Below are 24,227 nucleotides of genomic sequence, written 5' to 3' on the forward strand. Positions count from 1 at the left end.
GCCGCAGCCAGCTCCCAACCCCAGCCCGGCCGCAGCCAGCTCCCAACTCCAGCCCGGCCGCAGCCAGCTCCCAACTCCAGCCCGGCCGCAGCCAACTCCAACCCCAGCCAGCCTCAGCCAGCTCCCAACCCCAGCCCAGCCGCAGCCAGCTCCCAACCCAGCCCGGCCGCAGCCAGCTCCAACCCCAGCCCAGCCGCAGCCAACTCCCAACCCAGCCACATCCCACAAGGCCCCTGCTCCTCCCAGAGGGTCCAGCTGACGTGGGCACAGAACCCAAGCCCTGCGGTCTCTCCCCTCCCCCAAGCAATAGGGCAGCAGGCTCAGTCACATTCCCCGACCCTTGCAAAAAACAGCCATTGGGGTGTGACATGCCAGGGTGCCAGCCAGACCGATGAGTCACCCCTGCCCTGCACCCTGGGGTGCCCTTTGCACTGTATTGCTCCTGTCGCCTCCAACAGGGAGCCTTCAGCGTGGAAATCACTCCCAGCCATGTCTGCGTGTGCTGCAGGCAGCCAGCCACACCTGGGCTCTCACAGAGTGACCCCAACACACCCCCTGTCCCACAGTTCCCCCCAGAAATGCATGTCCTGTAGTGCCCAACCCCCTCCTGGCTGGGCAGTACTAATATACTAAGTCCGTTATTCCTTTAAGGGAAGAATATGCACCCGAGTTGTTACCCCAAATGGAGTTACCCAGACACGACTGGAACATGCTGGATTAGATCAAACAAGTGTATTACGTACAAAGAGAGATTCTAAGTGAGTACAAGCAATGAGGCAGAAAAGTCAGACACAGTTACAAGAAAAATAAAGATAAAACGCTTCTGGTGCCCAACTTAACAGTCTATAGATTCAAAACCAAGTTTTCTCACCACGTGCTTTCCGCAGTCTGACTGACCAACCTCTTCAGGGCGGGACCCCTCCTCCAGATCCAACAAACGCTACCTTGGTCGCTTCAGGCGCAGTGAATGCAATGGGCAGGGAAAGAGAGAGTGGTGCCTGAGGGGGATCTGCCCCTTCCTTTTATAGTCCTGTCCCCCTTTGAGAAGCATTTCCCACTGGGAGCGAGGCGCCAGGCAGGCTGTGTGGGCGGGAACTTCATGCCGGTTCTTTGCTAAGATGTCGATTTTTTGCCCCTGCTAAAGAATGGCCACTTAGTAGGTAGCGATCCATCGGTCTTGTTTACACCTGGCTGGGGTGTCAGCTCGCTCTTTGTTTCCGAGGAACTGGTTCAACCACTCCCCAGACTTCTCTGGACAACATGCTTCTAGCCGTGAGCTCAGCTTGTGTTTAGCAGGTCACAGGTCACACCGCTCCGTGCACGTTGCCATCGGATTATTGATCAGCAAATTATGAGTTGTGAACTGACCCACCACAAGGCGTCCCTTGCACGGACATTAGTACAAAGTGAACACAGCCATTGTATTCTGTCACATCTGGTTAAGGCCAAGGACAGGGAGGTGAGCCCTGGGGCACCCACGCAGAGAGCCCAGCATGGCCCCACAGACCCGGGAGCTGGGCTCCGTCTGCCAGGCAAAGGCCACTCTGCTGTGATCGGGTCTGGGGCAATCAGAGCACGCCCTGGGATCCCAGCAGATGGCACCACTGTGTCCTTCCTCCTCACCCTGCCATACCCCCAGCTCCCCGGGCAGGGGAGAAAAGCTGGGAGGGAAGGGGCACGTCCCAGAGCGAAGCCCTCCCCACAGCCAGGGGCCACGGGGTTGGGGAGATGGGCCCAGAGGGGATCAGGAACAAGTGCCAGGCTGTACCCGCCAGGGTGCTTTGGTGGCGAACGGGAGCAGCGAGCCAGCCAAGGCCACTGCAGCCCAGGTGACTTTGTTCCGACCAAAACAAATAAAACCTGATCGCTTCTTGCACCGGCCCGGGATGGGAGCCTGGAATTTCACAAGAGGCCGACAGAGACAGGCAGCAGGGTGCTCCCCAGGCAAAGATCTCGCCCCAGGAGCACCTCCCTGCTCCTGCACCAGGGATAGATCCCAGGGGAGTCTTGGAGAGAGCCTCCTGGGAAAGGGAACCAGAGAAGCCAGGGATCAGTCAGCAGCCCCAGTCCCTGCCCCATGTCCCAGGTGTGCAACACGGAGCACGGGACACGCAGCCTCGGCCACAGCCACCACAGGAAGGGGTTAATGACAGTGTGTGGGCTGGGCCTGTTACCAGGGTTATGTGCTTGGCATTCTTCCCCCGCCTGCAGAGCCCCCCCCCCGCTTGCTACAGCCCCTCAAAGCACAGACTCCCCCCGCCTGCTACACCCCAGCTCACTGCACAGCCCCCCCGCCTACTACAACCCATCTCACTGCACAGCCCCTCCCGCCTGCTACACTCCCTCACTGCACAGCCCCCTCTGCCACTGCACAGCCTCTCCTCCCTGCTACATCCCCTCTCTGCACATCCCCCCGCCTGCTACACCCCCTCACTGCACAGCCCCTCCCGCCTGCTACACCCCCTCACTGCACAGCCCCCTCTGCCACTGCACAGCCTCTCCTGCCTGCTACATCCCCTCACTGCACATCCCCCCGCCTGCTACACCCCCTCACTGCACAGCCCCCTGCCCATTACACCCCATCTCACTGCACAGCCCCTCCTGCCTGCTACACCCCAGCTCACTGCACAGCCTCTCCCACCTGCTACACCACCTCACTGCACAGCCCCCCTGCCTACTACACCCCATCTCACTGCACAGCCCCTCCCGCCTGCTACACCCCCTCACTGCACAGCTCCCTCTGCCACTGCACAGCCTCTCCTGCCTGCTACATCCCCTCACTGCACATCCCCCCGCCTGCTACACCCCCTCACTGCACAGTCCCCTGCCCATTACACCCCATCTCACTGCACAGCCCCTCCCACCTGCTACACCCCAGCTCACTGCACAGCCCCCCGCCTGCTACACCCCCTCACTGTACAGCTCCTCCTGCCTCCTACACCCCATCTCACTGCACAGCCCCCTCTACCCTTCCACAGCCCCCTTGTCTGCTACACCCCATCTCACTGCACAGCCCCCCTCTGCCCACTGCACACCCCATCCTGCTGAATTGCCCCTTTCCACTGCACACCCCACCCCCCCACAGCAAATCTCCCAGCTATTGGCTAGGCAGCAGCAGCAGATTCCTGGGTGGAGCTTTTGTCTGCACATCATTCCCGGGAACCCCGACCCCTCCCTTCCCCCCTTCTCTGTCCCCCCCACAGCACTCTGCTTGCCTCACCTCCCCCCTCTGCCCCACGGAAAATGCTAGGAGTTGCTACTATTTAAAATCCATTGGTATCGCCAAGCTATAAATGCTCATTCTCTAGACCCTGTCACACTCGGATACTTTGTCTCTGACCAGGAGTATCAAGTCCTTTATTTTCCTAAGGCCATAAAATTCACTAAAATTGGCACAGCTGCAGGTACAGACAGTGGGGTTTGCAAGCACTTGTTTGGGACCATGTCTAGATACACGTGCCATTTAAATAAGTCTCCATTAGAACCGGACAAAGATGCTGAACCTCAGTTTAACTCCCTGGGAGTAACTAGCTTAACGCTGTTCACCAGTGAGAGCACCCCTCAGCCTAAAATGTAGTCAATGAAAACACATTCACATCCTATACAGATACCTACTGTCACATGCTTTAGTTTAGCTACTCTAAACTAGCCAGGGGGATGCAGACATCTCAGCCCTCTTGGTGCCCTTGGAAAATAGGCCACTTTCCTCTTCCCCGGAGGTGCAACAGCCAGTTTAAATGCAATGGAAATAGCTCACAGGCCAATCCTGCAAGGTGCTGAGAACCCTCAGCATTGGCCTCTTGAGACATGGGAGCCTAGAACTCTTGAATTCTAATCTCAGCTCACCATTGACTCTCTTGGCTGGTCATTTAACCCCTCTGCCCCAGTCTCCATCTGTAAAGTAGGATTAATATTTATGTACTCCAGCAGCACTGGTGCAAGGATTGTTAGTTCACATTTGTGCAGTGCTTTGAAGCTACACAATGCCATGTTCGAGCTAAGTATCGCTGTTGTTACCGTGGCTATAAATAATTCTGTGGTATTTCCACCTGGCCAGGTGGTTGATCGAACATCAGGACTGATCCAGCTCCAAATCTCTAAGCTTTCAAGCAAGGTTTTATTCCTAAATTCCCCTTTGCCCCAGCTCCACTGGGACAAAGGATGAAGGCCCAGCAAAACTGTGATACAAGATAACAAAAGTGAGGCATTATTAACAACACAAAATAATTTGGAAAACAAGAGCAAAAGAAACACGTCAATAAAATAGGTTCAGATTTTTAAACATAAAATGTACAAAAATATAGATATAATAATTTATATTTAGACAACAGCTGTCATTCATAAACACTGTAACAATCCACTAGGGGGAACCAGAAGGTAATTCGTGGCTAAATAGATTATGGTGCAGAAATTCAAGCTGCATAATTAAACAGAGGCAGCGATGAGCAGGGATCCTGGTGAGGCTATGGCCTTGTTTTCACTGCTAGAAAAGGTACATTTATTACCATGGGATAACTGGCAGGCATGAGCTATTCCAATGTAAAAACACTTTAGTTTTACCGTATGGTGAATAGCCCTGTACCCCTTTCAGGGGCTGACCTCTCATGTTTACCTCATGGTAATTCTAAATGCCTTGTCTCCACTGTGTTTTTACCTTGGGATAGCTCAGGAGTGTTAGTTACCCCAAGGTAAAAAAATACACATTTTTTAGTGATGGCAAGGCCTAAGATCAGCTCCCTCTACTCTGTATATGTCATTTCTCCTATATTACTGGTATGACTCACTGCCCTTCACTTGGTTTCTCTCAGTGATGTATTTGTAGGGGAAACCAAGAGAGGGGAAGTTCTCCATCTCTTGTCTGGTTTCTCATTCTAACTGTTTAGCAATTTTCCATGCCACTGAATTTTTCCTCTCTCCTCCATCTCTTCATATTTTTCTCTCATTTGCCAAATATATTAACATCCATTCTTTATCTCGGTGCATGGCTTCTCATGTAGGGATTCCGCTGGTGTACTTCCCCTCTTGCCAGAAAGCATGTTGTGATGGTGTGTAGGACAGATGCTATGCAATTATATTGGGATCTCACTAGTATATGCTGCCGGGAATAACTCCTTTACATGGGCAGGGATTTACGCACCTAAGCTCCTAAATGCGCAATAAGACCTAGGACACACAATAGCTTTAAAAATGATTAGTTAGTGCAAGCCATCCCTTACCCCTCTATGACACTGAGGGCGACTGTGGTGTTTAGCCACAGCCCACATCACCCCATGGGGAGCACTGGAAACAGAATATCTCCTGGAGCCCCCTAATTGCGCTTTGTAGATCAATTTAAGGGCTGCAGCATACTGCCCAGTTGGCCTGCCGGCTGTACTACTTTCCATCCCTTCTTGCCCCCTTTTGGGAGAATAGCACATCTGGGCCCTGGAGGAATGATAGCAGTAGCAGCTCTTGTGTTCCCTCTAGCTCAAGGGTTGCAATTCTGGCCAAACCTTACACAGACTGTGTAAGGAAGGGCTGGGGCTATTTGGTCCCTCCTCTCCTTACCAGCCCCCTTCCATCCTCACTGCACAATCCTGTGAAGGCCAGACAGAATGTAGACCCTAGTCTCTGGACACTATCTGCATAGTTTATGAACCAGCTAGGCTGGGGTGGGGGGAGGGGAAGATCCAGCTAGCAATCTTCAGGAGAAAATCATTTTTGCTACAAATCCAGAAGGAAATAACCTGGAGTCTTAAAGCCTTCCTCAGGCCCCTAAGTTTTCACAATCATTCTGTGAAACGTTCTTTAGCAGTGGTTTGATCCTGAGAGTCCAAGGGAAGTGTGGATACTAAGAATTGGGCCCTAGATGCTGGATATTCATTTCACTTCCCCAGTCTGTACAAAATATGCTGCCCTTAAAGGCAGGAGCCCAACCCTTCAGTCCTTACTCATGGACAAAATTCCTTTGTCTGAACAAGAGCTGTGGGTACAGATCCAATGGGCTGGATTGGGCCTCAGCCACTGCAAATTAGAAGACGACCTTTGGAGTCCATGGAGCTATGCCAGTTTACATGAGCTCAGGCTCTGGCCCATATATTTGTGGAAGTTTACTTCACTTCAAATCCACACTAAAAACTCCCCTTAACTTCAGTGGCAGATCTGGATACACCAATAGTGGTAGGGTCAGGCTTAGATTTTAAGGGGGAGATGTTCAAAGGCACCAAGGTCTGTTGGGCTTCTAATTCCCATTGTGCCTTTGAACATCTGCCCTTAAATCAGATGTGTCTTCTGATCTGAATACTTGAGGTACTGACCTGCATAAACCTTTATGCATTGAGAGGATAGTACATGGTATACTCTACCATCTTATAAATCAAGTGTACTATTTGCTCACCATAGATAATGACTTTCTAGTCTCATGGGATCCTTGCAGTGCTAGTGCCTCTCAGAGGCATTTTATGAAAATACGTAGCCTTCTGAGACGCAGTAGGCTCAATGATGCTGGTAGCTGGGATGCCAGAGTCCCTTTACAGCATGTAGTTGGGATTCGAATACCCTTATACTGTTGGTAGTAGCTCTTCCGAAACCCCTTACGTTCTTGTAAAGTTTTAACAGAATTTTGTCTAGTAAGTTTTGTGAAGAATTTAGCAGGCAAGAGGAAGGAATTGCTTCTAATGCTGATATGGTGCTGTTACTCCCCCCCGGAGAGATCCCAGCACTGAAATCTGCAGGCCCATCATGGATCAGTTCCGTACAGTTATTGCAGGAGGGCATGTGTGCATGGCAGAGGGTCATAACAAGATTCCTCAACTAGCCTCATGGGTTCATTCTCAGCAAAACTGGAGAGGACAAGGAACTGGGTGCCTAGCACAGAAACTGTATTTCAGTCCTCCTCCTTCCCATTGCACGGTGTGGCAAATGTAATCTCCTGGTTAGGTAATTATGGAATAAGGTTGGTCAGGTAAGCAATATCGTCAGTTATGAAGAAAGAACATATGGGCAAGTACCCCTGAAGACAGCCTGGGAAACACCAGAGAGAGCAGCGAATCAGGTGGTTGATTACTCTTAACATGCAGTCTTTTCACCATCAAACTTCTGGCCTTACAAACTTTTCTCAGCCAGACTGGTCGCTGAAACAGCTGAGCATCCCGTCACATGAGCATCCCTCTGTTAGCTGGCTGTGTGCATCCTGCACGTGAAAAGCCAGACTCTCGCACTGGTTAGACCTTGATCTCGCAACTGTGGGGCATGGCTAATACTTTGGCTAGATGGGAATCATGCCCCCCTTCCCCCTTTAAGACCCCACTCTGTGAGCTGAAGATGAATTCCTCTGAAGTCGCTTTAATAGGCTGGATCTATCTCCCCAAATTTGAGATTCGATAAAAGTATTGGGGAAAAAAAATAACAACAATAAAACACCCAAAGGGAAAACAACAACAAAACAATCGCAGGATGTGGGTAATACTGAAGGTTGCACCTCTTATCATAACAGCCAGGGTGACCCGTTGTACAGGATTGCAAGTCAGCCCCAGCATTGCCAGTAAGAGGCAATTAAAACAATTTCCATTTCACCTATGATCTATTATCTCTTTCTTTTTTACCACCTAAGTACTAAGCTCATCCCTCTCCTTCAGGATAGGGCAGGGCACAGAGATTCCTTTCTCTTGAGGCTTTTTCTCCTTGAGCTGGTTGCTGCAAAATAGCTGATTTGGCTCAGCATCTGGGAAAAGCTCCTCCAATAATATTCTCCCTTATCTTTGAACACCAGAGCTGTCGGTTCAGAGGTGGCTGTGGGGTTGATATGGAGCATGCTGATAACGTTGAAATCCTTCCCCTCAAAAGCTAATGTACATATTTAAAAAAAAAAAGTCTAGTTTAGCAGTCTGGTTATTTTCGTACATGTCTTCGTAAGGCAATAAAACCTACTGGATAAAGTACATAAGACAGCTGGCTCCCAGAATTCACACAGAATTCTTCCTCTTTGTGTTTTGTTTTTTCTTTTAAAAAAATCTTTGATTGGTTAAAGACCCATGTCTTGTATGAAATGTTCTATTTTCTAAAAAAATGGGTGTTTCTTTTGTTTTTTCCCCCCCTTTTACGTTGATTTTGACAAACCCCTTTTTTTGTAGCGCTGTTGTGGCTCAAACTTGTAGTTGCAATGGCCAAATGTCGAATAGTTCCACGCAGGCTTAGGAGGAATTGTGTCCAATGATCCTCAATTGGATTGGCCAGCATCAGAGCTCCAAGTAGCCAATCAGAGCCAACATCACTAGAGAGTTAGTCATAATAATGACAGTATGTGGTGCTGGATTGGCTGCAGAATTTTCCACCATCATACTTGTGCCTGAAAGAGAGAAAAATAAGAAACAACCATGATGAATGATTCCCTTGTTGTACTGGTACCACCTGTTTGCTTTTTTCCCCAAGGAACCAGTGAGGATTTGGTGAAATGTTACTCCTTGGAATGCTGGATGCTGCTGCTTTATTTATTGTTGATGCATCTTCAGGGAATAATTTTGTTTACAAAGAGAATAGAATAATATTTACGATGGGCTAAATCCTGAAGGACTCAGGCAAAACATTGAACTTAATGGGAAACTCGCCTGCAGCTTGTCAGAGCTAAGGGTGAAATCTTTGCCCCATTGAAATCCATGGGAGCTTTGCCATTGATATCAGAGGAGTCAGGTTTTCACTGTCAATGAATATAAATTGAGTACAGACGTCAAGGAGTTTGGCTCACAATGAATAACACCAGCTTCAGAGTAGACTAAAGGGAGGGCATGATAATGGTCTACCTGTATGTGAAGAATTCAAACAGAGAGGCGGGAGAGGGTTAACTAGGATAACCCACCAGCCACACCTGAGCGCTGGAAAAGGGTACTTGCAGAAAGTACCCTTAACTAAAGCGCAGGTGTAAAAATAGGTCAGGTTACAGACCAGGGCTAGAGCTGCCCCCGCTTTCCCACCCCATGTGCTCGATGGAAGAAGTGGGATCTGGAACCAGTGTTCATTCTGCTCTATGGGCCAGAGTTGGGACAAAGACACAGACTGAGACCTGGTGCAAAATAGGGCAGCGAAAGGAATGATACAGGATTAGCTCCTTTAAATTAACATACCACCTCGGATTCACCATTGTTTCCAAGGGTCAGTAAAATGTTATGGCATAATGGCCATTTAGTGCATGACTAAGGTAAATGAGTATCCACTTGTGGGACCTGTGCAAGGGAATAAGGCAGGGAAGGGAGAAAGAGAAGAGCAGAGCAGACGCACCGCCATTTCTGAGGATGTGAACCTCTGCTGGGACTCCGTCTCCTCCTGGCCCCGTTGCCCTAATCTGCACCAGAGCATGAGTGGAGTCTTCAGGCACTGGGATCTCAATCCGGTTCTTGCTGGCCAGGTACAGCGTGGGAGTGGAGTGCGAGTCCTGCCGGTAGAGCATCTGTTGGGAGATACGTTTGAGTTTAGTGTCATGGGGTCTTTCCTTGTTTTCTTCAGCACAGTATGAAAGAGGAGAACTTGCTATGGGCTGCCTGTACCTTGTACCCCGTGACAGTGGACTCGTTCGCCTTTGCAACCACAGGATCCCACTTGACGCTGACACTGGAGCCGGAAAATGTCCAGGAGATGTTACCAGGTGGCCTCCTTGGGGCTAGGAGATAAAAGATGATTGAGAGTTCAGTGAGGATGAGAAACAGAAGAAAGCAAAAGGAGGCTGCTCTACCCGAGACCAAGGGCTATCAGGTCACCTTCTGAGACCCACTGGCCAACCTGGAGGGTAGGTAGCACCAACATGGCTAGGAATAACAGGAGAGCATTTCAGCTAGAGTCATCTGAATAAAAAACAACCCGATATAACTGGCAACAAATCATGTTTTCCCTTTGCTGGATTTGAAATGTTTCTTTCTGATTGACTCCCAGCACACAGCTGGGAACAGTTCTCAGCCTGAAAGCATTCTTGCTCATTTGTCAAACTGTTTCTAGACCTTGTGTGTTGTGAGCTTTCACACCTTACGTTCACCTCAGTCTGATTATCATTAGCTGTTTGTTTTATTTCATTGGCAACGTATTAGTAGCTGATGTCTCAAAAGCTGGCAGAGTAGGTGAGTAATAATTAATTCTAGAAGTTAGGGATTCCCGGGCTGTCCTAAGGTATAAAGCACTGGTGCCTAGCTTCAGCAGTAGCTCTCCAGATAATAGCTGCTAAATTCATGCTAGAATTCAAATAGAGAGAAAATCAATAGCAATGGTTATTCGAATGATATGATTTGGGGACCAACATCTCAAAATCTTTCTGAGCCAAAAACAAATGCTTTATACCAGCGGAAAGCTCAGATTGACACATTTTTGTCTGAGCAGATTCTAAACTATCAAACCTTAGAATCAACCCTGATCCAACAGGGACAGAATAGAGCCGTTGTGCTTGGCGCTCACTCACGTGGCTTTGTTGTCGTGATGTTGGTAGAGGGACTGGCTGGCCCCGTTCCAGCCCGGTTGTAAGCTCTGACTGTCACGTGGTACTTTGTGTTGGGGTTCAGGCCTGTCACGTGAGCTGAGGTGACAAGACCTGCTGTCCTCACTCTGTCTGCTGCTGCCTCTTTATCGCCATCCTTCCAGTACCGGATCTAAACAGATGAGTACACAGAGGTCTTAGCACCTAAGCCATTGAGCCGTTTGCACATGTGGCTACCAGACCCACTCCACCCAACGCAGGAGATCTGGGTGCTGGAGGAGTTGCCTCAGGAGTCCCCCTCTCTGGGCCGGAGGAGCTCAGGCGTATCAGGGCACAGATGAGCTGGTCTCTGGGTGGGGGTAAGTGGGGTTAGAGTACTAAGGTGAATGACTCTCTGTACGGCAATGCCATGCTGTTGGTTTCCACATGATGCAGACTGCGGGCCATCCTGACTCCCCTCCAATTCCCTGTATTTTTTTAAAATTGTACCATGATTGATGCATTTTCCAGAGAAGCCCTCGGAAACTCAGGTTGTAGGTTGACTGTCATTTTCGTACAGGGGATTATTAGCCAAGCCCTGGGGCTCTTACTCAGATTTTTACTCGCGCCAGCTCCTACTGGAGTCATAGCTGCCCTCAGTATTTGGCCCTGTGCATCTTGCTCGGCCTGTGACCAGAATCAAAGCCACTGGCTGTGGAATGGCAGGTGGCAGGAATGGGAAACCCCATCAAGACAGTTTCTCTAGTGGCACTGTTAGTGGCTGCATAGAATCAGCATTGCCTACAGCAGAGTGGATGCTGGAATGCCCCCCTGCCCTTGAAAATGGAGGCCCTACGACCATGTTATTTGCTTTCACTTCCTGTAGCCTAGGGAGATAACTAATTTGCCTCATTGTACGCTCCAGCCTGAGTCTCAGTCCTTGTTCTAGCCCTTCCATTTTCTTACCTCGTAGCCCAGAAGGACTCCATTTGTGTCTCCCTGCTCAACCGGCTCCCACGACACGTCCATTTCCGAGGACAAAACGGCCTTGGCTGTAACCCTGGAGGGAGCCACTTTTGGTTCTGGCAAAGGACAGAAGAAAAACCCAGCAATAGAAGTCTTTCATGACAGCAGGTGACAGGGTCACTGCCCCGGAAGGAGTGGTTTCACTGCCAGAGGCCAGCTCTATGGCTATGGGGTGGGCACAGCAGGCACTGCTCACTGGAGGCAACATGAACTGAAGCTGTGAATGTGGGGTTTGTGTAACCAGGAGGGCAGCCTGGCTTGGGGTGGTGTGTGCCAGGAGCTCTTGGGAGCTGAATGTCTCTTCTTCTGCGGTGGGTGTATGTTTGTAGGTGCACTGATGAGAACGTGTGTTTGTATTACAAGGCAGTTTGTGAGCAATTCTAGCCTGATCCTCAAACCACCATCAACTGACCTTCTAATAACAGGAAACAATTCCTAGCAGTGATACCTATTAGACTGCTACTGCTTCTTCTGAGAGAAGCTATTCCAGACACATCAGACTGAGTCACCACCGTCCCTCCTTACCTTCCTCTGCAGAGTACACGATGGCAGTCAGGCTCTCCGGTCCCTCCCCCTTCCTGTTGTATGCTTTGATTTTCACTTCAAATGGGGTGTAGGGCCCGATGCTCTCGTTGCGGTAAACGTAGTGCAGGGATTCTGGGTGGGGCACCTGTGCGGTCTTCCACGCCTGGGTGCCTTGCTTGCGGAATGACAGGATGTATCCAAAGCCATCCCCGTTCTGGTACTCCCGCAGCATTGGCTATAATATGGGGCAAGAACGAAAGGACATGTTGGGACAAGTTTATACCCATAGTGCATGCAATAGATTTGATCTATACACTACAGTAGACAGAATTCTGCTCTTGGGCCTGTGTGTGCAAATCCCACTGAAATGGCTTTGTAGTACAGCATCAATGCCACTGCAGTGTTGCTAACTCTTGCAGTGTTACCACAAGTCTTGTGATATTTTGTGTTTTCTTACGGCCTCTGCTCCTAGAGGCTTGTGATATTCACAAGAAAATAGCCCACATCCTTTATATACTAGCATAATAATCATAGTTTTATAGAGGGGCCCGTATCTGCTCCCTCTATAGTCTGCAGTGGAATCAGGATCATATCGAAGTGGTAGTCTGCATACTCCCTTTTCCTTCCATCTTTGCTTTTGTCTCCTTTTCACCCCCTTCTCTGTTTAGTCTCCCTTTGTAGCTTTTCTGTGCTCCCTTTTCAGAGCCAAACCTGTCTCCTTTTCCCTTTTTCTGCACACTTTGTTGGCCTGTGCCTACTGCCAACTTACCGTCCAGTTGATGATGAGCTCACCGGGGGCCCCTCCTCCTCCACTGAGCCCAGATGGTGCCACAGTAGGGGCTGTTGTATTCCCCCCAAAAGAGAAGGAATGTGTGAGTTTAAAAACAAAACAACAGTGGAAAGAAAAGCACCCATGCTTCAAAACCTGGGAGCAACCAACTTCCATCAACTCTCAAACCTGCGCTGGCCCATCTGGTTCTAACCGTTAATACTGAAGATATTTTAGGTGTGATTTTCAGAGGTGCTGAGCTCCGACAGTCCCTACTAAATTCAGCTGGAGATGTGAGTTTTCAGAGCCTGTGAAAACCAAGCCCTAAAAAGCATAGTGTGGGTGAGATTGTGTTAGGGGTGAGCTGCCAGTTCACCACACACATTCAGACCATTTCTTGTGCCAGTCTTGCACTTCAAGCTCTTGAGCTTTTGGCTAAGACCCAGAGTAGTACTGACTTAATATACAGTTAGTTGTCCACAGGGGACTTCACCCTGTCCTCACAATGGGTTGGAAAGTGGTTCTCAACCTTTCCAGACTACTGTACCCCTTCTAGGAGGCTGATTTGTCTTGCATACCCCAAGTTTCACCTCACTTAAAAACTTACAAAATCAGACATAAAAATACGAAAGTGACACAGCCACTAGTACTGAAAAATTGCTGACTTTGTCATTTTTACCATATAATTATAAAATAAATTCTGACACACGCCCCTGATTGAGAAACACTGATCTATTATAAACAAGTCAGTGTCTGTATGACGTTTTAGTTTGTACTGACTTTGCTAGTGCTTTTTGTGTAGCCTGTTGTAAAACTAGGCAACGATCTAGATGAGTTGCTGTATCGCCGGAAGACCTCTGAGGACCCCGAGGGGTACACATACCCCTGGCTGAGAATCATTGGACTAGATCTAATAGCTCTTTTCCATTTCTTACCACTAGGATCCTATAAAGTTCTCAGAGTGTCAAATACTCAGGGCCGGGACTGTCTTTATTTTGCATATTGCACAAGACTGAGCTCCTTGTCAGTGGTTAACATATGGTAAATAACACTTGTGAAGCAGTCATCCAGCACTGATGCGCCTTTATCTTTGGCATGTAAAGGGGTAAGGAAGAAGGCATATTTTGTGTCATCGCCATCTCTAGGAATACTCAGTGAGATGATGAACTTGTGGCAGTGCCTAAGTGAGCATGAAAACCATCCTGTTCCATTGCAAAGGGGTAGGGATAGATGACCCCTGATGTCTCCTTCTAACCCTGAGCCTATATGCACCTACCAGCTTCTTTGGTGCGGATTTTGCTGGAGGGCCCACTAGGATCCCCAGCTCCAAGGATGTTGCTGGCTAGGACCCGGAATTCATAGTCCATCCAGGGGATGAGGTTCACCACCTGGGCCGTCTCCGCGTTGCCCTCAATATTTGCAGGATCTATAACCCAATAACATGAGAATACAACAAATAGAGCAAGTGGCAGTCAGAAAGCAAAAAAAAAATAATAATAATTCCACCCTAGAGCAATCTGTGTGGGCAAAGGCAGGGCTGCTGCCATGAAAACACTTACTGGTGCGCACTTGCTTCCATTTGTTGGAGAGTAGGGTGCGGGCCTGGATGGTGTATTTGGCAATAGGACTGTGGTTATCGAAGCCACGGCTCCAGCTCAGCTGGATGGCTGTGTCGCTGATGTCCACCACCACCACGCCCCCAGGGGGCCCCGGAGGTCCTACCACAGTGAGAGAAGGACAGTCACATTAACAGCCCCGGGGTGGGGGGTCAGCTGGGCTTGTTGCTCTTCAAGCAACATCCACATGGTAGGTCATAATCAGGCCACTGTACCCTGAAGGGTAAAAGTGTAGCCTCAAAATTTGTCCTCCTTTAAAACATTTGGGATCTGGCATGGAACCTCCTCCAGATTCTAATTCCCTTCTCACAGTTTAAATGTGTGTCGAAGACCATGAGGAATTTAAATAGCTGCTGGTGGGAGGTTTTCGGGGGTGAGAGCGTGTTGGTCCCTGGCAGGGAATCCAGTTTGTTTGGACTCATTATACGCTGCATGCAGGATGTGGAAAGGAACGGCTAGAAAAATTACCTCTTACAACCAGCATGGCCGACTCAGATGCGCTGTCCACAACTGTCTGGGCCGTGCATGTGTACCGCCCGGAGTGCCTCAGCTGAGTATTCAGGATGGCGAGGTCCCCAATAGCCTCTTTCTACACAGGGGAGAGAGACGGCAATGGGAGAAATGTCAGAGCAAGCTTGGGGACTATACAACATATGAGATGGAGAAAGAGACACGGGCATTAAAACCCAGGGCTCTCCCAGCAAGGTCAGGAGGATTGGCAAATTGGACACATCCTAGAAGAGAGAAAGGCCTGGTGGCAAACGGGACTCAGGATGTTTTGTTTCCCCCTTTGCCCCAGGTTTCTGGAGAAAGCATCAGCACAAAACCCCTTGATACTCACCCTGCTAGCTCTCCTGTAGTGCCCTTCAGACCTGTCAAAGTCAATGGGGAAGTCCTCCAGGGACCAGGTGAAGGTTAGGTCCATAGTTGGGTCATGGGAGGCATGGCACTGCAGGGTAATGTTTTCGCCTAAATTGATGTCCGCACTAGATGGTGCCAGGGTGATTTTGGTGGCATCTGCAGAGGCAGGCGAGAGGGCTGTTAGTTGCAGATGTAACCTCCATGCACCAGTCATTGTCTGGCTAACAACACACAGGCTGATTTGGGGTTTGACTTTGCAAAACCAAAATCTGATCAGCATGGATTTGCAAAGCCAAAGCCACCCCTGTTTTTGTCTCTCTCTAACTAGGAACCATCAGTAGTTTTCCAAGGGGTAGAAAAGGATTAAATTAGATGCAAAATAGAAATATTTTCTCTGGGCCAATTGCTCATGGTAACCTTTGTGGAAGGGTGGTGGTGGGTGGAATTGAAGGATTGTCCTGACGAATGAAATGAGTTAAGGGTGCGATTCCCTCTGAGAACTGGATGGTTTTCTGGGAATCGAAGGAGAAGGACATGTGTCCCCCGTCACGTTAGGGCACTCTTAGCACCCTCCTTGCTGCATCAGCCCGAGTACAAGCCAAATATCTCTACCTCGAACTGAGAGCATTCCTGTGCTGTTGGCTTTTCCCATGAAATTCTCAGCAAAGCAGGTATACTTCCCCTCATCAGATTTGCTGATATTCCGGAGGATCAGGGTGCCATCTGGAGTAATAGTCACCCTGGAGAAGGAAAAGAGCCTCAGCAAGAAGTGAGATTAAAATGGCATGGACAGCAGTCATGTTCACTGTGTGCACCCACCTCTAGATGGAATTCCCAGATGCTGCTGAGATCTCTAGGGATGCAGGTCAGAAAGACCAGACTGCAAAAACTAGGTAAGACTTTTTAAAAGAAGCAGCAAATGGAGTGCAGCAAACATCAGTAGCTTTTATAAAGAGGGAATCTTTGATGTTCAATCCTATGTCATGTACCCTCCGTGGAAGCTTTGAAATGCAAGGATGTGAGCATTCCCTAAAACGGAGTACAGGTAATCAGTCCTCCATGCTGCTCTTCCATTTTGATTAGCTGGAGGGCTCAGGATTTGTGCTTCCATTTCACCTTGAACTGTCTTTGGTTTTTACCACTTTTTGGTTCATGGGGAAGCGAACCTACACCACTTGTCTCAGCCTCTGGGGATAGCCAACCTACGTGGGCCTTGGTGGAGCATGATGGGGGGTGTTCCCTGCAAGAGCTGAGTTAGGCCAGGTGGGCCCAATCAGCTAATTGGGCTGCAAGCAGGGGAGCCTTAGGCTATGAGGAGGCCACTGATTGGGAACAAGCTCACTTGTGCAGGAACAGGGGGGCTGTATAAAGCCAGGTAGTGGGCTGCAAACGGGGGCTGCTGCTGAGAAACACGTCAGTGAGGTAGGCTGCCGTCACTCCCTGAGTGGAGGGAGTTGGGGACTGGTAAGGAGAGAGTGATGTAGGAAGAAGACCAGAAAAGCTGCAGCAAGGAGTGGGACTGTGGCTGCTTGTCATAGGGACCCTGGGCTGGAACCCAGTGTAGAGAGTGGGCCTGGGTACCTTACCAGCCACTGGGGAGTGGCAAAGGGTGTTGGAGACACCAGCCAGATAGTGGGTCTGGAAAGACTGTGAATTCCCTGGAAGGGGAAGACCTTAGAGACCTGCCTGGAGGACCAAGCCAAAAAGAGGAGACTGCAGTGCCTGGAGTGAGAGGAGCCGCACGGCTAGATGGGACGGGGGAAGACGCCACTGGAGGGAGAATGCAAAACTGGCAGAGCTAATTCCCAGAACAGCCAGCAGGAGGCGCTGCGAGCGGTGAGTGCGCCCCGTGACAAGGAGGGGCACTTTTTCAGAGGGTTTTGTTCACCCTCCATTTCTTTCCTGCAGTTTGTTCCTCCCATCCCCCAAGGCCCTCCATCTGGCTGAGGAAGGCCCTAATGCATGTAGTTCCTAGATCTGCCAGAGGGCTTGCTGCAGAACAATACAAAAGGTTATCACATTCTCAGGGCCTAATAAATGGACCCAGGTCTTGCATGATAGTCAAGGGTGCTAACTAGAGGGCCACCAATTAACAGCTGAGTGGTCTTCTGCAAGGAAGACCTGTTTTTAGCTGCTGTTGTTCCTAGCTAGAAGCAGATTTCGTGCTAGTACCTGCTACTGTTGATCAGGAGTTCAGTTCCTTTGGTCCAGAGCACAATGGACTTTGGTGCTGCTCTTGGCTGGCACGGGATGATGACCTCGCCACCTCGGGCTGCTGGTATCAACCGCTTCACGGGGTTTAGCCGAAAATCTGGTGCTAAGGCTAAGAAGAAAAGAGGATTAAGGGATCTTCTCAAATACTGAACTATGAGCATGGTAAAGCTGCAGCGTAACTGGATTCTGGTTTGTCACCAAACTGCATGATGATAGAAGTATAACAATAGCATGATGGATGAGCAATACCTTCACTGCTCAGTGACTGCTGGATTGTGTTGGCTGTTCCATCATCAACCAGGAGAGGTGCTACCTGATTCTGATGTATCACACTTGGCGACGGGGATATTCAGGGCCGGCTCCAGCATTTCTGCCGCCCCAAGCAAAAAAAAAAAGCCGCGATCGGCGGCGGCAGTTCAGCAGCAGGTCCTTCGCTCCCAGAGGGAGTGAGGGACCTGCCGCCCCCGAATTGCCGCAGGTGCCGCCCCTCTCCCTTGGCCGCCCCAAGCACCTGCTTGTTAAGCTGGTGCCTGGAGCCGGCCCTGGGGATATGACCTTAATGCTTGCAAGGTCTTTGCTGAGACACAAAACCAGCCAATTTCAAAGAGGATGGGGATGTTCGCTTCCGTGTCCTGAGCAAATTCCAATTGGTGTAAATACATAATGTCCCCTAAAATTTCCCCTTTCAACTGAATATGAAATTCTGCTTTACTTGCTGTTAAACAGCTGCTGCTTAGAGCATTTCGCTTCTAAGCTGATGGTTCAAATCCAGCTCAGGCTAGTACCAACACAAAGACATTATCAGGTGATAACTGTTTCTGTAAAATGAGTTTTGGATCTGCCCAGTTCCCCTTTGCTGCCAGCCACAACGGACTGACTGGATCATGGATACTGACCTATTTTCTCAGCCCCAGTTCCTAGGTCAAGGGAAAATGGTGTAGTGGGGGGAGAATTGAGGTGCTGCAGTCTGTGCAGTACCTGTTCTGAGGCTAAATAGAGCAGTTAATTCTCCAGAACTGTCTATCTTTTAGGAGTACTACATTTACCCAAAAATGTAATTGATGTAGTAGTTGATGTGCCCTATCCCAGAGGTGCTGCATTTTTGTGGTGGGTAAGTGGTTCTCGTATGCTTGGAGGACTGAGATGAAAAAGGTAGCGTAAATATATTAGGATTATATCTACAACACTGCTGTGTCTAGGTAGTCCTTAGAAACCTGGGACCCTTGGGAAAATGATGAGTTACCTTGCACTGTTAATTCAGCACTTGCATACACTGTGCCGTGTTTGTTCTCAGCTACACACTGATACATGCCAGAGTCTTCCAGGGCTAGCTTGGAAAGTCTCAGCTCTCCGCTGCTCACTTCGATGCGGTTCTGTGCAAACAGGAAGAGCAGCGGATTAGATGGGAACAAAGAAAAGGAGACTCAAGACCCAGTTGTTCAGAGCCAAGTTTCATTTCCGCTCCTATGCCAGCTTGTTCCAAAGTTTGTATTGTTTTTCTGTCTATCAAATGCCTTCCTAGCCAAGCATTTACAGGGCTCTCACCACTGTGGTAGCTGAGTGCCAGTGCAGTGAAGTGTGTAGGTATGTACTGACTGATCATTGACTGGTCTGAGGTAAGCACCACTCTCTGGGGAGGCTTTCCTGGCCCGAGGACTGGGTGTAAGGTCCCAGGGCTGCTGGTAACAGTGGAGAGTGACTGGAGAATGGCATGATGGGAATAAACATATGAAATGAGCTTGGCAGTCTCAGCAACTTCCCTTGTGGGGGTGGGGAGGGAGGGTAAAACTACCACCCATATCAGTGCAGTTGGCAGACTGCTGGGCAGGGTCATGGAACCGAAAGAGGAGGGGATGTTACAGGTGAGGACTGAGGTGAACTGGCAGAACTACAGGGGGTTCTAGGACTGGAACGGTAGGGTCTGTTGCAGGTCAGGGACATGGGCGCGGGTAGAGGTGCAGCCTTCACTGTTCCAAGCAAGGGCTGTGGTACCTGAGAGGTTAACGGCTGCCCATTCCGGAGCCATCTGGTCAGAGGCCGTGGCTTTCCAGCTGCTGCACAGCTCCAGCGTAAGTCAGAGCCAATGTCTGCTTCCGTGTCTGTGATCACCTTCAACCACTCCGGCTGAGCTGCAAAGGAGCAAGAGCGATGTAGGAGCCAGGAAGATCAGATGGGAGGCGGCTCATGCCAGGCCCACAAGGTGGCACTGGCATGGAAGCGGAGTGATTTATCACAGCACGTTACCCCATAGCAGTAGCCTTTGCTTCCTGTGTGCAGAGGCCAGGCCGATTCTTCTCACTGGCTGCATCTACAGTATGAGCGAGGGCTGTGATCCCCTTACATACGTCCACGCACTCGTGTAAACTCTCGTCGAGCTAATGCCAGTATAAATAGCAGCATAGCCACGGTAGCACGGGTAGCAGGAGTGGAGGCTGTGCCGAGTACGAACCCGCCCAAAACTGGTGGTTATGTACTCGGCATGGCTCAGCCATGCCTTGGCTGCCACTAACCGTGCTACCTCGGCTACACTCCTGTGTTGAGCTGCCGTGAGCGTGTGTGCATGAGCAGAGGAATCACACCCGTAACTCCTAGCGTAGCTGTAGCCTGTGGGTCCCCCAGCCCACAACCCTGCATCCAAACTAGACCTACCGCATTATGGGAAAGTCCAGATATGAGGAAGAACCTGGTGACTTCTCTCTCTAGAAATGAAATGGAGCCCTAAATCCAATCAGCACTGAGCTGTGGGGAAGGCTGGATCTGGATTGGAGGATTTGGGTCATGATTATAGCTCTGTCAGACCTGTAGAGTGGATCCAATCTGTGACCCTGGATACAAATACCCCTATGCCTTGGGAGCGTCTGATACTCCCAACTGGGGTTCTAGCTCTGTTATCTCACCTCTTTATTAATTGCTCCAGGGATAACTCTTTTGTAGGTTTTCATTCATCCCTAATGTGTTTGAAAGAAAGGAAAAAGCAGAAACCTGGGCATGTGTTTAGTAGGGTTCTGTTGTGGATTTGATTAGGGCTGGTTCAGATGCGACCAGTTCCCTCCCCAGGGCTCAGCTCACTGCCTGGGGCTCCTTGTGCTTTGGGAAGGGACCTGTTTAAGGGCCTTACCCTGAATAATAATGCGGCCCTGGTAGGTGTCTCTTCCCTTAGCATTTTCAGCCTCACACTCATAAGTGCCTTCGTCTTCAAAGTCAACGTTTTGGATCTGCAGGAGGGGCTCATTGGAGATCCACTTGGAGGGCTGCGAGCTGTCCACCTTTCGCCACTTTATCTGAGGGACGGGGCTATGTAAAAGCAAACGCAGTGAAGCAAAACTGCAGGGCCTAATGCGCAGTGCAACATATAATCCAATCCAGTGCCACAAACTACAGTGCAGCGCAATTGCCTTCCACAGCTACCCCCCGCACCTTCAGCATAGCGGCCAGGACAAAGAGTCTGAGTCTCCACCTTTTGAAATGGTGGCTTGGTCCCTCACCCTACTCTGCATTGGGAATTAAAGCAGCGAGGCTGTTCTTTCTACCCATCATTATGAAGGCCCGAGGGTCTGTGACTCTCTTCCAGTGCTGCTGCCACCCCCAAAGGGTGGAACAAAATGGACCCAAGAATACTCACTTTCCAAATGCGAAACACTCCAGAGTCACCAGCTGCCCAGCCAGGGCGTAGGTGTCGGCAGGAAACTTGGCTTTAATGCTGGGTGCATACTGTCTGGCATCTGCTGAAAGAAAAACATTGGTAAGGAGGTTGCAGGCCTTTCAGAACTGTACACACAAAGCATTAAAAGGCAAAGGCCCCTGCAAGGATTCACCTCCTAAAAGCACATATTTAAGTCTCAAAGACATCAGCGGCTGCGCTGCCTTCCAGCTATCATCCAGAGCCTGCTCGAGCATTGTCTAGTCGTTAAAGCAGAGCCCTGCGTTCTATTCTTGCCTTCGCCACCGATTCGGTGCATGATGCTGGGCGAGTCACTTAACTTCTCTGTGCCTCAATTTCCCACTTGTGAAACAGGGGTAATTGTATTTATTTAGATTTAAAATGATAAAAAGACGCCTATCCCAGGGGCTAGGTGCCCCCAACATGTTGGTTAATCGCACAATTCAGTGAAATCCCAGAAGCATTAAAATAATCATTCCAACAGGAACTCAGTCAGCCGGACAGCTCCAGAGATCCGCTCCTCATTATGGGATACATACCCTCAGCCCCCTGCAAAACCCCTTGCAAATAGATGTCCTTTGCAGCCTGCCCACAAGGTCACCAAATTCAGCTCCTCCTTGGGGGCGGGAGGAGGGATGTTGTCAAGTTCCAGAGTCCCAAAGCCTTCACAGAGAACACCCTGCCAGCTGCCCCCTCTCTTTTATAATTAAGGGGACCAGCTTCGGCACCCTGCTGACTGAGCTGTGGTAATGCGGCATGGGGAGAGAGGTGGTCCCTCAAGTAGGCTGGTCCCAGCCATTTAAGGTGTTATAGGTCATAACCAACACCTTAAACTCCACTCGGAGATCAATGGGCAGCCAGGGCGGATCCAGGAGCACTGGTGTCATATGCACTCAGCGATCACCCCGTTAAGTCAGTAAGCTGCTGCGTTCTGCACCATCTTCCATCTCTGATTGCTTCTAAAGTATAGCCCAATCCCTACGGATGCATCCTGCTCAGGGAAACAGGATGAGCTCTTCTCACCCTATGCGAGACTCCTAAATTCTTAATGATGAAACACTGCAGCTGGCGAGCTCAGTGGCTCGCGCTTTTCACTGTGGGGCTCGTGCAGTTTGTTTTGTATCTTTAGGTAGTTTGGTAATTTTGCTTTTTACGTAAAATGGGAGCCTTAAATCTGTTCTGAAAAGAAACGACATCCTGGAACTTTCCTACCATCGCCCAAATCCCTGCAGATGGTAAGCGTTTTCCAGGGGAAATGTTCCAATTCCAGAGACTCTCTCCTTCCACTTTCTCTTCCCCAAGATCTCCAGCTGTTTAAGCAAACTAAAGGCCTGATCCAAAGCACATTGGCTTCAATAGGCTTTGGATCAAGCCATAAAATTGTCCCCATTGTATCTTGAGCCAAAGACCTTGTTTCTGTGACAACCACAAGTGCCAGTGCGTGTGGGAATGACAATTGTAGTCACTGTGAAACCACATACAGGATTCTGCAGCGTATCCTACACTGGCTCCCCATTCATTTCTGGATCCAGCTTAAAACTGTTGTCCTTGATTTTTAAGACTTCCCTCTGGACTTGTTCCAATCAGCCACAGGGCACCTGTTGCTCTTTACTTCCTATCCTGCTCCTTCACCTTGGTTAGCCCTGGCTCCTGCTCTGTAACTGCACATAGCCTCACCATGGCTGGGCAGAGAGCCTCCTCCGCTGCAGCTCTTGCCACCTGGCACAGCCTCCCTGTATCTCCTCCTCGAATCTCCATCTGTTCTCAAACCTCTTTTTCTTTCTCATTTATGCCTTTTAATGTGTCCGTCCTCCTGCTACATTGTGGGAGGGTTGTCACACTGTCAGCGTGCTTGGTATAAAACCCTCTGGTGCGGGGCAGCTAATTCCCCCATGTGCAGCTAAGCCAGTCCTGCGAGCATGTGTGAAGTCAGGGTTTCACGTCCATGTCCCCTCTTTCGGGGCAGTGAGTGGTACCAGAGAGGTGTGTGTGTGGGGGGGGGGAGTAGCCCTTGCAGTCCTTTGAGCAGCTGCAATTGTGCATGACCCATGAGAAGGCCCCTTGCAGACCAACCCCCATTGCTGCCTGGGAGAATCATAGAATATCAGGGTTGGAAGGGACCTCAGGAGGTCATCTAGTCCAACCCCCTGCTCAAAGCAGGACCAATCCCCAGACAGATCTTTACCCCAGTTCCCTAAATGGTCCCTTCAAGGACTGAACTCACAACCCTGGCTTTAGCAGGCCAATGCTCAAACCACTGAGCTATCCCTCCCCCCTTGGTGGTGTTGGAGGTGGAGGCAGCCAGGGTCAGCAGGTGTTGTGGGCTGCAGGGAAGAGTCTCCCGCTCCTATAACTGCAATAAATGAGAGGTTCTCAGGTGCCATGACTGTTGGCTCCTTGGCCTCTCTGTTGGGACTGCAAGGTAGTGCCACTGTGGTGGTGCTTTTGTGTGCCAGCAACCAACTTGAGACCCACTGAATGCATTTCTGAGAGGCCACGGAGCAGCAGATTGCAATAACCATCCGTAACCACTGACTGGGCCAGGATTTGAACCAGAGACCCAGAGAGGAAAGGCTTGAGCCATCCAGTCCCCCTCTTTCCTACTTTATCTTGGAGAGCTGTTCCCTCTCTCTATAAGAATCAGCTTCCAGGGGGCACCACGTTCCCACTCAGTAGCCCTAGAGTACTGACCCTCTGCAATAAGGGTGAGTCCGGCAAACTTGCTGAAGACACTCTTCGTGATGAAGTCGATGTGGCTTGTGGCAAAGCAGGAGTAGTTGCCCAGGTCCGACGCCTCTGTCTTGGCAATGTAAAGGTTTCCTGTCATCTGGGAGACAAAGCGCCTTCCATCTGCTGGGATGAAGTTGGGAAACTCATTCAGGAGCCATCGATAGGACAGGCCTGCGTGGGAAAGAGTTGAGGGTGAAGTGTGAGAAATGCTGGCTCACCTGGACCACCTCCAGAGCAGGCTGAACCAAGAAGGTTACTTCCCAAGCTGACACAAGCCTGACCCTAAGTTGCTCTATGGATGGTGTTTATCTTCTCCAGGTCACTAGCCCTATCACGTGACTCCTTTGATTCGCAGGACTTGACTTCAAAAGTAACTCTTGAAAATTGGCTCCTCTAGAATTCCCAAAGGCTCAG

At 49.9% G+C, this 24,227-nt stretch overlaps 1 protein-coding gene across 1 annotated transcript in view; it reads right to left on the reverse strand.

Moving 5' to 3' along the window:
- Positions 1-8,140: 8,140 nt before the first annotated feature.
- The window catches only part of LOC112118383 (contactin-2), a 46,478-nt gene continuing 30,391 nt past the window's right edge, over positions 8,141-24,227 (reverse strand). The window contains exons 6-23 of the mRNA XM_024216664.2: positions 23,775-23,984; positions 21,045-21,144; positions 20,541-20,716; positions 19,415-19,551; positions 18,666-18,795; positions 17,381-17,531; positions 15,821-15,948; positions 15,189-15,364; positions 14,816-14,936; positions 14,291-14,449; positions 14,008-14,157; positions 12,732-12,802; positions 11,963-12,197; positions 11,378-11,493; positions 10,418-10,604; positions 9,519-9,631; positions 9,253-9,421; positions 8,141-8,326 (exon numbers count right to left, since the gene is read on the reverse strand). Of these exons, the coding sequence (XP_024072432.1) occupies positions 8,217-8,326; positions 9,253-9,421; positions 9,519-9,631; positions 10,418-10,604; positions 11,378-11,493; positions 11,963-12,197; positions 12,732-12,802; positions 14,008-14,157; positions 14,291-14,449; positions 14,816-14,936; positions 15,189-15,364; positions 15,821-15,948; positions 17,381-17,531; positions 18,666-18,795; positions 19,415-19,551; positions 20,541-20,716; positions 21,045-21,144; positions 23,775-23,984 (2,639 nt within the window). The 3' untranslated portion in view covers positions 8,141-8,216. The remainder of the gene's footprint in view (positions 8,327-9,252; positions 9,422-9,518; positions 9,632-10,417; positions 10,605-11,377; positions 11,494-11,962; positions 12,198-12,731; positions 12,803-14,007; positions 14,158-14,290; positions 14,450-14,815; positions 14,937-15,188; positions 15,365-15,820; positions 15,949-17,380; positions 17,532-18,665; positions 18,796-19,414; positions 19,552-20,540; positions 20,717-21,044; positions 21,145-23,774; positions 23,985-24,227) is intronic.

This window comes from Terrapene carolina, unplaced genomic scaffold (genome assembly GCF_002925995.2).
Source record: "Terrapene carolina triunguis isolate 2854851 unplaced genomic scaffold, T_m_triunguis-2.0 Scaffold198, whole genome shotgun sequence".
NCBI classification, from domain to species: Eukaryota; Metazoa; Chordata; order Testudines; family Emydidae; genus Terrapene; species Terrapene triunguis.